The sequence below is a fragment of the Maniola jurtina genome, chromosome 7, assembly GCF_905333055.1.
Source record: "Maniola jurtina chromosome 7, ilManJurt1.1, whole genome shotgun sequence".
Classification (NCBI taxonomy): Eukaryota; Metazoa; Arthropoda; class Insecta; order Lepidoptera; family Nymphalidae; genus Maniola; species Maniola jurtina.
In genome coordinates this window covers 5,460,825-5,476,089 of record NC_060035.1, presented here as the reverse complement: position 1 = coordinate 5,476,089, position 15,265 = coordinate 5,460,825, and the positions used below count along the sequence as shown (strand labels likewise).

Here is a 15,265-nt window from a genome sequence, read left to right as displayed (position 1 = left end):
TATATTTTGTGTGTCTATACACAGTAGGTATACACTCTTAAATTATTTAAATATCAAAAAATCAAATAAAATGCGTGGTATTAATTATTATAAATTATTTTATTTATCAAAAGGATAAATTGCCAGTAAATGAACTGGGATTTTCAGTGAATGAACGAACTCTATCTAGTGCATAAACTCTCGATTCCTATTAATAAATAAATTCTTAAATATATTTTCGGCTTGGAATTCAAAAAAAATTGTCAGATTTTCACAGTTTTTGACTTATTGTATATTTTTTCTACATTTTGCGCGATAAATCAAAAACTATTTTACATAATAATAATAAATAAAACCTGTTTTAGAATGTATAATAGAGCCCTTTCATATGATATTATCCCCTTTAGTATAGTTATCTTAGGTTGAAAATCACCTAAATTTTCTGGAAAACAGTCTAAATGATTACAGAGAAAATGAAACTTAATGCCCATGTTGCACCCAAGTCGCTGGAAGTGCAACATCAGCTGCTGAATGTTTTGAGAGTAGTGAGAACAATATACCGTAACACATGTTATCAGATTTGTTCCTTTGAGCCGAGAAGCCACATGTTCTGATGCTTTTTAGACAATCTAAGATCTCTCATTAAGTGGTCCAAATCATTTTGATTGAATAGTATAAGTTGAGATGTAAAAGTCACTACATCGTCACAACCTTCTGAAAGTTCTTGAAGTAGATTGGAGGTACTGGGTTGGAGCTGAGGTACAGATTTATCGCCAGAAGTCAGAATCGTTCTAATTGTAGACTGCAAGTTACAATAGAGTCGCTTGGAACAATTTTTTTGCTGTTTCTTCTGTTTATATTCACAATGCAGAAATAATAATCATCATGGTGTTTAGATGGTTCGCGCCAAATTATAAGACTTTTTTGTAGTAAAAGTAGGGTCTATTCTTATTTGCTCATAAACGCAATGAGGAAATACAGCTTCCACATATAAAAATTTGGAGTCCAGGCCTTGCTGTTAGCTGCTAATGGGTTCTCAAAGTAGCCCGAGTATGCTTGTTTTACAAAGTTAGACACACTTGCACGACATTCTTTAATACGTACTTGCCACCAAATGGTACAAAAATGATTGGAATAACTTGCAGATGTTCTTCTTGATGTTAACACCTCGATAAATTTTGGAAATTACTTGTCTGATCTTAATAAAGTGTGAACATACAAAGTGTGAGTATAGTGCAAAATATGGGGGTACCTGTATCTCAAAAACTAGAGCTGCTGTGTAAAAAATTAAAGTAGATCTGAAATCAGCGACGTCAAATTAGTAAGAAACAGTTTCAAAACCTAATAAAACAAAAAAGTTGAATTTTGTATGCCAGTGAAATGATTCGGAATCGGAAGCCACTTTATATATCGCGAAATTTGGAAATGTGATCAAATTTTCGAAATCCATATTTATCAATGAAAAGCGACATAATTTTGTAAGTAGTACCTACTTACTTCAGTTTACTATTTTTGAACAGTTTCGCAGAGGTACAACAATCGACCTCATTCAATCAGCCGCCATATTTATAGTAACAGGCAAATAAATACAATTAAGTATTGGAACTACAATACCTATGCTCCTAAATGTATCTTAAAAAACAAGTCTCATTCAGCGTTACAAGTGCAGAAGAGGGAGTAGACAGACGGATTAACATCAGTTCGAACAACTACTGGGCACAAAAGGAAAGAATGAAAGGAGCTTACCCAGTACATCTTAAAAGATCCGTTACAGATACATGCATCCTGCCATGCCTCACCTATGCCAGCCAAACATGGGTCCAGACAAAGAATATAAAAAGAAATAGTGACTTGCTAAAGGGCGATGGCAAGGAGCATAACTTAAGGAAAAAATATTCAAAGTGAGAATTGAAGACATAAGAAAAAAGACAAAGCCTACAGACACCTTGAGACATGCCCTAAAACTGAAATGCAAATGGTCATATTGTATCGATTTTTACAGATGAAAGAAGGACAGGAAAAATCTCCCCTTGGCCAGGTCCAGCAGGTAAAAGAAAAATAGGTAGACCGAAGACGCGTTGGTCTAATGCTATTGTGCAAATCGCGAGAGAAAATTAGCTTGATAGTACCAAAGACAGAGAGAAATGGGGATACCCAAGAGGGATCCTTATCCAAGAAAGAAGAATACCAGAATAAATATTTAAAAAAAATCTAAAGAAAAATTAAACCGATTTCAAAAACCACAAACACTAAAAAGTAAAAATAATTCTAGTGATTGTGGTTTTTGAAGTCGGTTTTATTTTTTGTTTGAAAATTTTTCATTTCACAATTTTTAGTGGCCCCACTGTACTATAATATGCCATACCCAGTTAAAACCCTACTGTTTACTAAGATATTACACTGATCGCGAGCAATTTGCTCTTATCCATTGAGGAGTTCCGTTCTCCATCTCGGAAGATATTCATCAGATCTTCATCAAATTTATATGGGACCATCTGCGAAGTATACCCTATCAAACAAAAAAAATCCAAATCGGTCCAGGCGTCTTTGAGTAATCGGGGAACATACATTAAAAAAAAAAGATACCGAGGAATTCAGAACCTCTTCCTTTTTTTGAAGTCGGTTAAAAATATACTAAGATTTACTAACATGGTGTTATACCACAGAGTAGCGAACAGAGGCAAAGCTTCTAAGAAGCGAGCAAAATTTATAACTATTTTGGTAGGGTTGGCACAGAAGGATACAATTTAATAAACAATAGGTATTTGTTCAACAAGATGGCAAAGTTTGTTTTTGTTGTGATTGCTTAGTTTAAATATAGATCGATAGATCTAAATATCGATTTTGAACGAAATCAGTCACATTACAAAGAATTTCAAAATGGCGTCGACTTTTTTAAATTTTGGTAACAGTTTCTTATTTTGTGATCCCAGGGAGCTCTAAATATCGATTTTGAACGAAATCGGTCAATTAACAAAGAATTTCAAAATGGCGTCGACTTTTTTAAATTTTGGTAACAGTTTCTTATTTTGTGATCCCAGGGAGCTCTTAATATCGATTTTGAACGAAATCGGTCAATTAACAAAGAATTTCAAAATGGCGTCGACTTTTTTAAATTTTGGTAACAGTTTCTTATTTTGCGATCCCAGGGAGCTCTAAATATCGATTTTGAACGAAATCGGTCAATTGACAAAGAATTTCAAAATGGCGTCGACTTTTTTAAATTTTGGTAACAGTTTCTTATTTTGTGATCCCAGGGAGCTCTATATATCGATTTTGAACGAAATCGGTCAATTAACAAAGAATTTCAAAATGGCGTCGACTTTTTTAAATTTTGGTAACAGTTTCTTATTTTGTGATCCCAGGGAGCTCTTAATATCGATTTTGAACGAAATCGGTCAATTGACAAAGAATTTCAAAATGGCGTCGACTTTTTTAAATTTTGGTAACAGTTTCTTATTTTGCGATCCCAGGGAGCTCTAAATATCGATTTTGAACGAAATCGGTCAATTGACAAAGAATTTCAAAATGGCGTCGACTTTTTTAAATTTTGGTAAACGTTTCTTATTTTGTGATCCCAGGGAGCTCTAAATATCGATATTGAACGAAATCGGTCAATTAACAAAGAATTTCAAAATGGCGTCGACTTTTTAAATTTTGGTAAACGTTTCTTATTTTGTGATCCCAGGGAGCTCTAAATATCGATTTTGAACGAAATCGGTCAATTAACAAAGAATTTCAAAATGGCGTCGACTTTTTTTAATTTTGGTAACAGTTTCCTTTTTTGTGATCCCAGGGAGCTCTAAATATCGATTTTGAACGAAATCGGTCAATTGACAAAGAATTTCAAAATGGCGTCGACTTTTTTAAATTTTGGTAACAGTTTCCTTTTTTGTGATCCCAGGGAGCTCTAAATATCGATTTTGAACGAAATCGGTCAATTAACAAAGAATTCCAAAATGGCGTCGACTTTGTTAAATTTTGGTAACAATTTCCTATTTTGTGATCCTAGGGATCCTCAGATATTGATTTTGAACAAAATCTATGACAGTTCAAGAAAATAGATTTTAAACACTATTTAAATTATTATCATTAACATTAAATTAAATGAAAACACGACGCGCGACGTGTACTGCAGCCCCTGAGCTTGAGCACAGGCCGAGCCGGTATAAACCGATTTCTCTCCGTACGCGACGTAGCGCCTGTGCTCACGCACACACGCGCCTCAAGCTTGTAGTAGTGTACCTATCGTAGCGCGCTTGTATGAAGCTTTGACTCTGTTCGCTACTCATGTGGTTATACAACGCAATACCACACTCACAAACACTCGTACAAACATACAGACAAGTATATACTCACACACACTCACACACACACACATGGACGCACACGCACTTTTGAACGGTTTGAACGAAACACGGTTTTGGAATTGAAATTGAAAAAAGTGTAAGAATTTATAAGAAAATATTTAAAAAAGGTATATCAGCCGGTTTTTTATTCCAGCTCTTAATACATGTAAAAACGTTCAATCTGTTCATTTACTCGAGCCTTTACCCTAGTACCTAATTATATCGACCGCCCCATATCAAAACAAAGTAAATGTCATTTTTCCGAAAATCGTTTTATGTCATAAGCCTAACTTTCATAGTATGTCCCGTTGTATTGTAAGGACACCCACATTAAAGTAAAATTAAAAGCTAGTAAGTCGCTTTGACCATTTTAAAACATAGTAAGTCTATGAACTGGCTAGGTTTTTTATAGATTAATGCGCCTTACTAAGTTTTTCAAAGGAATTAGATTAAATAAAATAAATATCACCCATCTAAATACCATGTCAAAACAGTAAATACCTAATAATGCATTAAAACTTAAAAGTAAGATAGGAAAAGTCAATGACCTCTACATGTCAACTGTTAAATATGGTTTGCAAGGGAAATACTTTGCATACTTACATAATGTTTTTAGGGTTCCATATCTCAAAAGGAAACACGGGACCCTTATAGGATCACTTTGTTGTCTGTCTTTCTGTCCGTCTGTCCGTCTGTCGTGTCTGTCAAGAAAACCGATAGGGTATTTCCCGTTAACCTAGAATTATGGGCAGGTAGATAGGTCTCAACTCTCATAGCCCAAGTAAAGGAATAAATCCGAGAACAAACGTGGTTCTAGATCAACGGGAAGTACTGTATAGGTTTTCTTGACGGACGGACGGACAAATGGACAGACAACAAAGTGATCCTTTAAGAGCTCCGTTTTTCATTTTGAGGTACGGAACCATAAAAAAGAAAATGATGCACATGTAATGAATAAATGTGTAGGCCAGTCTTCACACTAAAATATTTAAACCCCTTTAATTTAAAAACTATCATAGCCTAGTGGTTAGAACATCCGCCTCCTAATCGAAGGTCGGGGGTTCGATCCTGGAATCACGCACTACTAACTTTTCAGTTATGTGCGTTTTAAGCAATTTAATATCACTTGCTTTAACGGCGAAGGAAAACATCGTGAGGAAACCTGTACCTGCAAGTTTTCCATGTTCTCAAAGGTATGTTCCTAAACTTCTCTTGAATTTAAACCACTTACTAGGTTTTGATCTGAGAAAGAAATTTGACATTAATTGACAAAATTGAGAGACCTAAGCTTGTATAAGAACACAGAAGTGTCATAATTCGTGTTCACTTTGCCTAACGTCTCTCGGAGAGCAGAGAGAGATTTAAACTGTTTCTTATAATCACTGGCCATATTTCAAATGCGAAAGTGTGTTTGTTGGTTTAATATTCAATCACGCTGCAACGGAGCAACCAGTCGACGTGGTTTTTTGCATGGATACATTTAAAAACCTTGAAAGTGACATCTCTCTCCGCATCGTATTCTTTATTGCTGAGGGTTGTGACCTCTTTTCATTATTCCTACATCTAATGGTAGGTTTTCTTGGGATAATAATGCGGTGGGTTCAAAGAGCCTACGGAACTCGACTAGAAAAACGAGATTTTGACTCTTAGGTTTAACGGTTATGAATTAGTTATTATTATCAGTGATAAAATTGAGTAGGGCTGCCAGGTAAAATGACATTTATCTCGGAAAATCAAAGAGTTTCCACGAGATTTTTCCAAGTTTGCGCTACTAAGTACATATATTATGAAGAGGAAAGGTTTGTTTGTTTGTTATCGATAAACTCTGAAACTACTGAACTACTTGCACTAAAGACATAATCATCCACATCAACCGACAGACGTCCACAGTGAACATAGGTCTTTAATAGGGTCTTCCACATGCTACGGGTTTGCGCCGCCTGAATCTTTGCGCTTGCGCTTGACGACAATCATGCTTTAAAGAAAGCAATGATGAGGTCCAAGTTGGAGCACGCTTACCTAGAAGATGCCTATTCACTCTTGGCTTGCAGGTATCTAAGGTATATATGGCAGGAAACACGGCCGCCGAAATGGCGTTCCAACCTTTAGGCTCTCCCCATTGCCCGCAGCATGAATCTGAGCTTTCTTATGATGGTTATATTATGTACATATAAATCTTATGTCTCATAAGAAATCTCTAACACACAATCCAGCTAAGTAGGTCCAATTTCAAAAAAAGCTAGCTAGCCGACAAATCTAACTCAGTTAGGCAGCCTTCGGGAACCTTCGAGATGTCTCTCGTCTAAAATTCCTCAATGCTTGAAGACCAGTCTTTGAATAGTGCATGATGTCAGTGATGAAAAATGGATCCGAAATATAGGTCTTTTTTTGTACACAGGAAATGCCTGACGCATACCCCTCCGTCATGTGGGGCTTGCACCAAACTTGCACTACTACGAAATCCATTTCGGAACACGGCGCCCGAAACGAGGCGCGCTATCTCCTAAAAAACATAGGTATAATACCTATTTAGAACACTTACTATCTGTCATCATAATCTATGACAACCTCCGAGTATTTACCTGGTAAAACCGTAACTTTAGAATAAATTTTAGTATATAAGCAGGCTTCATTTAGAAATGAAAAAATCCCTATTTTATTTTTCAACGATTATAAACACAACTTTCATTCAAAAATAATAAGCTTAAATTCATTTTAAATAATATTTTGCGACGAAATGACGCGCACAGTCCTTCCGCCATGACAGTCCAGTGGACACTGAATTCCATAGAGCGCCTGCAAGAAAATAAATAGCACAGGAAGTTTTTTGGTTAGTTTTAGATTATTTAAGAAATGAAAAACATTTAGTATAAAACTAACAGTTCGAATTGATTGCTAAACCTAAACATATCATTTTCTGGAGGTTGGCTTCAAAGTATCAAGATGTTAAAGAAAATTTTTACAGAACAAGTTGCGAACAGCAATGTTTTCAACTTGTTTTTTTTTTTATTGGGATAATGTATACTAAATTAAAAGAGGCCCTTATAATCTTCACAAACTGAAGTTTTTAATTGCATGTATTTAATAGCTGTTAATGCTTTAGAAAAATAAACAATTTACTTCAAAATACAGCATTTTTGCGATTAGTCAAATAGGTCTTGCCTTAAGTTTAAAACACATCGCCGGCACGAAAAACATAGTTCCTTGTTTTTCTTTTCTAGTTCCGGCACGTGGATACCTACTAAAGCTACAATATAAATATCGTACATTATGTCATCAATAACACTTAAATATTTGCTTGTTATATTTTTGTTTGTTTGCTACATTATACACATAATATACGCGTACAATCAAACGAGCCAATTGTATACCTATTAAAAAAAAGTGACAAAAACCTTTGAGATATAGGTATTTTGATTTCTAAACGTTAAAATACAGAATCTACCTACGTAGATACATATTTGCTTAACAAATTATCATCATCATCGTCAATCGATAGAGCCTAGCCATAGATAGGTCTTTTGTAGGGGCTTCCACTGTCCACACTTCCACACGCCACGGCCTTATCCAGCGGCTCCCTGGGATTAGTTTGATGTCGTCTGTTCGCCTAGTGGAAGATCACCAACACTGCGCTTTCCGGGGCGGGGTCGCCAGTCACCATTCTTGCAATTTAGGACCCTAACCTCTATTAATTGCCAAAAACAAAAAATTACATAGCTTTTGCTAAGCAAAAGATTAATGTTGTTTTTCGCCCCAATATTTTGCGAACATTTAAGTAAGTATAAAATATATAGAAGTTTTTGAAAATCAACGCTTACACTTGTAAATGACATTTATTCAATTACAAAATACTTAGCTGACAAATTACAGCCACTTTTCACATTAAAAATCTTAACAGCGACATTGATCGAAAATTCAAGGGTATATTTAAACAACTTATGAACTTGCAAATGCTAATTTTGATTATTTCCGCAAAGGAACGTGACATTGGACTGTTTTCGGCTTAATACTTGTAAATTATAGCCGTCGTACGGTATCGCTATCCGTCATATTATAGCTGGTTGGCCTCACTCATCTCGCCTTCAGTGCTTCTTGACCTATAAAATAGATCAAGAAGCAAAGCAATCAATAACGTTTTGGCATTGGTAGCGAGTAACCCCCTGTGTACGCATATTTGCATTATTTCAATGACTTTCTTGTTTAACTAAGTACCCGGATGTTAACCCCCGTTGGAACACTGATGGGTATTACCACAAAAAACTTTAAATGCGTGTTTAATTTGAACCTTACTAATTTCCCACGCAAAAACTGTCAAAACCTCATTTTAATCATCAGTTAAACTTAAGACAGTAAAAAATTAATCACTAAAGGAAGAGATTAAACTCGTGATAATATATTTATCGTGAAATCCGTCTTTTTAACTTGAGATGTATGAGTAGGTATGACTAACAGACATCGGTCAGAAAAATTAAAAAATGTCAGAGACCCCTCGTTCTTTATTTTTACGAAAAAAAAAGAGTAAAAATATTTTCATACTCTCTACTCAATGAGCTCTAAAGGTAAGAAAAAAATAATTCCCGGCTCTTTTTTCGGGAAGCCTCCTGAAAAATAATTGAATTGAATTTCTTATTCAATAATATAGGTTTAAGGTCAACGTTCTACACCAAACCTTTCAGGTTTGCAACTAATTTCGTCTACGAGCTAGAGACCTGTGACCCGCGGACAGACAGACAGACAGCAGAGTGACATCAATAGGACTTCGTTTTACCCTTTGGGTAGGAAATCCTAAAAACAGATATCAGCTAGGCTTGTGTATTTAATTTTTAAGCCTATGACAAGCGCAAACCGCTATGTTGCAAGCGAATAAAGAGTTTAAGATAAGGTTGTTTTATATTTGATATATTATTGTTTCAGATCCCAGGGTAAAGGATTGGCCAATGATGTCGTCACCCTGGCCAACGTTGGCTGCGTGTGTATGCTACGCGGTGTGCGCGCGAAAGATTGGCCCAACGCTGATGGCTAACCGCAAACCCTTCGAACTTAGGAATATACTCGTAGTCTATAATATGGCACAAACTATTTTCAGTGCGTGGATATTTTATGAGGTGAGCCAAATATATTTCACTAGCTTTAATTTCAGAGCAAAATCTACATGAACTCTACAGTTGCAATCTCAATTCTCAACTATTGCTAGTGTAGACGATAGGCTAAATAAAAATCAATAAAAATTGCTACATAAAATTACACCAATTTAATTCAGTACATAAAATGATAATGTTTAGTAACTTACCAATCATAGCTTTATCAGTAAAAAATGATGTATTTAATTAAATATTATTATTATACCTACATATAATTACTCACAAATTAAGCATTTGGAGTGTACTCCCTAATTGCTTCTTTATAAAAAAAAAAAATACTATTTTAAATAATAGTAAGAAGTAACGAACACGTGTCATGTTTTGTCAGAACTAATTTTCATATTCAATATTTACAATAATTATCATAATTCAAGCGTAGTATGTAATTATAATTTAAGTCACAATTGGTCTAAACATGGATCGTAGTTTGAAATCCTAAGCGATATGTGAGAAAAGGAAAATTTTGCGGGGACCAATAATTTCAAAGTATTTCCTTATTTCATGAATATCATACGATTCAAGTTATTATTCTAGAATATATATTTACACTGCGGTTTTTATATCACATAGAAGCATGGCAGTAGGTAACAACTCGTGAATAAATTTTTGCCCTATAATCCATATCCATTCTAATTTCCAATGTTATAAATGCGAAAGTGTAACTGTCTGTCTGCTAGCTTTTCAGGGCCCATCCGTTTAGACTTTAGCCGATTTCAACGAAATTAGGTACGGAGTTAGCTTACATCCCCGAGACGGACATAGGCGACTTTTTGTCCCGGAATATCAAAGAGTTCGTACAGGATTTTTGAAAACCTAAACCCACGTGGATAAAGGCGTGGACATTATCTGTGTGGTAATGAGATTCCCGCATCCTGGAGATAAACATAAGCTAAGTAGCTTATGCTTATGTAGTAAGTAGCATAAAAAGTTTTATCCCGGAAAATCAAAAGAGTTTTCACAGTATTTTTAAAAAACCTTTATATCCTCGCGGGCGAAGTCGCTGGCATCGTCTAATATGTGATGATAGAAAATAAAGGAAAAATACAAATAGTTTATAATAAGCTTTTTAAATCCATAAATAAATGCTTTTAATCCATTTTTAGGGTTCCGTACCTCAAAAGGAAAAACGGAACCCTTATAGGATCATTATGTTGTCTGTCTGTCCGTCCGTCCGTTTTTTAATCTTTTGAATTCGGATTTTCTGGGATAAAAATTAGCTTACATCTCACAAAATATGATGTGTTGTGCTAAGTTACAAGTTTTTATATTCCGGAAATAAAAAACACGTAACTTAGCACTTCGAAATAGTATTTCTTATAATAATAGTAACGTTTTGTACAACACAACAGTCTAGAACTTCTCATAGTCTGCTTAATGCAACATAACGCATTGATAAATAAAACAATTTGATTTGATTTCTTACATAGTGGTTCTAAGATAACATAGCATAATGTAAAGGTAAACATAAATTAGCTAGCTGCCAGACTCATAGCAAACTCATATAAAAAAATTGTTCGCTATGATTGTTTGGTTATGTTTTTTGTATTTAGTAACTTACCTGGTTGCGACCGAGCATCGCATGGTGTCTCTTGATTTGTTTTGAGTTATCCCTGAATTGCCTGAAAAAAGAGAACATTATCTAAATATAAAAAAAAATACGGTGGTCTCCATACAAAATTACAAACGTAGTTTAGTTCTCATTTGAATACTTACCAAACAAATTCAACGTAAAGAAGACACGTTCTAGAAACTGATATCTATATCTGGTTTGCCAGATATCCGTAAAATAACTAGTTTTAAAGTTACAAGGGTTAAAAGATTTGTATGTATTATAACGGAAGTTTGGAAAATAACAGCTAGATATAGTTGCTAGAATGTATCTAAATAATTTCATTGAGTTTGATCGGTTAATATTTAAATGAGAGCCAAACTAATTTTGTTTGGAGCGTATTACGAATATACTCTTCTTAACATTTAAATCGTTAGAGCCGTTTCCAAGAAACTAAGTTAATTCAGAGATTCTTCCGAAGCGAAGCGGGACGGATCAACTAGTTTTAAATAAAATTAAAAACATTAAAGTAAATGTTACTTATTATACTTTCATGCGTCCGCGTTAAAATAAATTATATTGTACAGGTTGGTTATATTATTTGTTATTTAAAGTAATCCAAGGATATAAATCTATCCTTTAATTTTATTAACATCTGATAAAATATCTAAACTAAATTATAATATAACCTCATAACATAAGGTCACATAACTTGCTTAGTTATAACAGTGCCACAAGGTTTTAAATATTACTTTTGAAACTAGCCTGTTTGTTGTTTTTTTTTTTCTGTACCTACCTCACTAATGTCACAGAATATATACTTAATAGTACATACTATACGTACTTTTTTTATTTCTGCAGTAGAGTCTGGCATGCCCGACTCTACTGCAGATGTTAACCTCTACAGACTAAAAAACCTCCTCCACTCTTCGATATGTAGACCACCAGACTTCCCGGTATTGCACGTCACGTCGTCAAAATAATTTACCACTGGTTCGGAATGCCGTTCCTACCGAGAAGAACCAGTAAGAAACTCGGCGGTTGCTCTTTTCAACTGTTCAATTTACAATAATATGCAGTAACTTTATCGTTTAACGTATGATATCATTAGAATCCATACATGCATCATCTTGAGTGATTTTATGGCAAGTGTGACAAATGTTACTTTTTGGTTCGTTTTATGCCAGGGTGGTGTTTTGTAATATTTTTAACTAGAGGATGCCCGCGACTTCGTCCGCGTGGATTTAGGTTTTTAAAGATCCCGTCGGAACTGTTTGATTTTCCGGGATAAAAAGTTGCCTTTGTCAATTACAGGGATGCAAGCTACCTCGGTACCAAATTTCATACAAATCGATCGAGCGGATGAGTATTTAGGAATCCCGCGGGAACTGTTTGATTTTCCGGGATAAAAAGTAGCCTATGTCCTTCCCCGGAATGTATCCTAAGTCTGTACAAAATTTCATTAAAATCGGTTCAGCGGTTGAGCCGTGAAAGCGTAGCAGACAGACAGACAGACACACTTTCGCATTTATAATATTAGTATGGATTAGACTTGTTTACAGTTTTATTCTTTTCTTCACAGTATTTGGCGAGCGGATGGTGGGGCCACTACGACTTCAGGTGTCAACTCGTCGACTACTCACGGAGCCCTAGAGCTATGAGGGTTAGTACCGTCGATATTTTTTATATTTCACATCCATTAATCGAATACGAATTTATATTAAAATCTAAAACAACAGAACATTATAACAAAAACAGAATATTATTAATGAAATATTACTGTAAAATATGTGTAAAATAAAATGTTTAAACAGTCAGATGCCTATTTAATAGGGTACGTAATAATTATGCAATAATTTGCATGGATGCATTTCCTTTACGAAAAATTATATTTGAATCTACAAATATGCTTGTTGTCTTGTAAGTTATAAACGATAATCAAACTTGTGTTATTAAACTATAATTGTTATATTAATTATTACTATTAAATCGCTACCACTAATATGAATACGTAAATTTAACGCCCAAATCTTCGAACGAGTAATCTATTACATTGGTGAAATAAGAAATGGCCAAATCTGGTTACTATACCAGTATGTAAAACACCATGAACTTAACCGAATCGGCCGGCCGCGGCAATGGGATAAAACCAATGAAATATTAAGTGACGCTTACGTCATTATTATTCTATTTTTAGGGTTCCGTACCTCAAAAGGAAAAACGAACACTTAAACGATCACTTCGTTGTTTGTCTCCTGTTCTGATCTGTCTGTTAGTTTTTTCAATTTCAAAGTAAGATAACTTTACCAAGTAAGTATATATATATGTATAGTATCATATGAAATCAAAGTACATTCCAAAAGAGATTATATTTATTTTTATGCATAATCGTTTTTAATTTATCGCGCAAAATGTCGGAAAAAATACCCGAATACGGAACCTTCGGTTCGCGAGTCTGACTCGCACTTGGCCGGTTTTGTTTAGAAGCATGATTAGTGATTACTGATTACAGAATACTAATTTGAATGCGTGTTCTGACCAGTTATTTTATTTTAGTCTTAAATAAAACATAATTTTTCGCACCATTGTAAAATCAATCTTTTTTCGCATAATAAATAGCTTTGTTTATAAAATATACATAATTAAAAAGTAATTTAAGTAATGTATGTTCATTTATTCTGTAATGTGTGTTTGTAGATTGTTTATTATTCACGTAATTATTCTTTGTTAGTGCTATCTGTATAGCTTTTATGACGTGTCATTTGTAATGATTGATGTAGGTAGGTAACTACTTGTTAAATATAAACTTTTTACATATTATTATTTTATAATAATAAAATGTTTCCTTACTTCGAGAAATTAAATTGAGTATAAAATTATTCAAACAAAACTGAAGTATAATTTTAACAATGAATAAAAAGTTATTATCTAAAATATAATTAATATTATCTTTATAATTAAAAAAATAATCTTAGTACATCTATCTTTATATTCTACGTACCAGTAGTTAGTAGGTAAATCTTTAACTAAATAATACTAACTAGTAATAAAATCACAATTAATATCGCAATTACAATTGCGATATTAATTGTGATTTTATTTACTTATAAAAGTATCTACTTAATTAATGATAAGAACTTATATGACAGTTTTGTTTGCAAAATTCTTGTACGATGGATGGTACGGAACCCTTCGTGTTCGAGTCCGACTCGCACTTGACCGATTGTTAATTGACACTTTTAATAGAAGAGACTAATGAAGTCTTTGGTTTACAGAGCGAAGAAAACAGTGGACTCCGTCTGTGTTGGCGTTTGCTGGCGCCTTTTTGGAGTTTTTTTTTTTTTTTGTTAAAAGTGGCCGGTTTTTGTGTTTTACTGGAGTTTTTTGGTGGTGGAACTGACTGGGAAGCGCTCTAAAGGGGCGCCGCGCGTTTGTCGGCGAGCGCCGGCACAGACGACGTCCATACTTATATAGTTTCCCTAACTTGTAAATAACTACAAACTTGACATTGGCTAATCTGTGTAAAGCCAGACGAGAAAGAAAAATAAAAAAGAGACTAATGGATAACGTAATCGCAGATGGCGAACACATGCTGGTGGTACTACTTCAGCAAATTCACGGAGTTCTTCGACACGCTGTTCTTTGTGCTGCGCAAGAAGAACGAGCACGTGTCGACGCTGCACGTCATCCACCACGGCATCATGCCCATGTCCGTCTGGTTCGGGCTTAAATTCGCGCCAGGTAATGTACCAAAATCCATTGAATTGAATTGAATTGAAATTATTTATTATTCACTTAATACACAATAATAAGTGATTAGATATCAGCGAAATATTATGTGCAAACGAAAACAAAATAATCGATAGAAGTGCATTAGTGAAACACTGCGTTGCAGTTCTATCGCCCATCCCTGGAGCAATGAAATTTTACACGTATTCGACAAATGTAATTTGCGTCATTGCGTGCATACTAGGGTGGGTCCTTATTCCTAAGAAAAAAATTTTTTTCTTAAATTTCGCGGAGCACCACGTTATTTGATTATATACCATTAGAAAGTATTTCAGTATTTTTTTTGAATTTTTTAAATGACATTTAGAGGTCGCTACCAAGGTTTGAATTTTAAATACCTAAGTAAAAGGTCAAATTTTTTTTTTTTAATTTATTATTTTAGGGCATAGATAATGGAGAGATATATCGATATGTGGCTTAGTAATATATCTAGAATAACAAATAATAATAGAATAATA

General features: G+C 34.4%; 1 protein-coding gene across 2 annotated transcripts in view; it reads left to right on the top strand.

Annotated features, from left to right (window-relative positions):
• Positions 1-15,265, top strand: part of LOC123866590 (elongation of very long chain fatty acids protein AAEL008004) — a 64,692-nt gene that overhangs the window by 33,760 nt on the left and 15,667 nt on the right. For both annotated transcript variants that reach the window (XM_045908235.1, XM_045908236.1), the window contains 3 exons: positions 9,243-9,433; positions 12,601-12,681; positions 14,597-14,759. In XM_045908235.1, the coding sequence (XP_045764191.1) occupies positions 9,243-9,433; positions 12,601-12,681; positions 14,597-14,759 (435 nt within the window). The remainder of the gene's footprint in view (positions 1-9,242; positions 9,434-12,600; positions 12,682-14,596; positions 14,760-15,265) is intronic.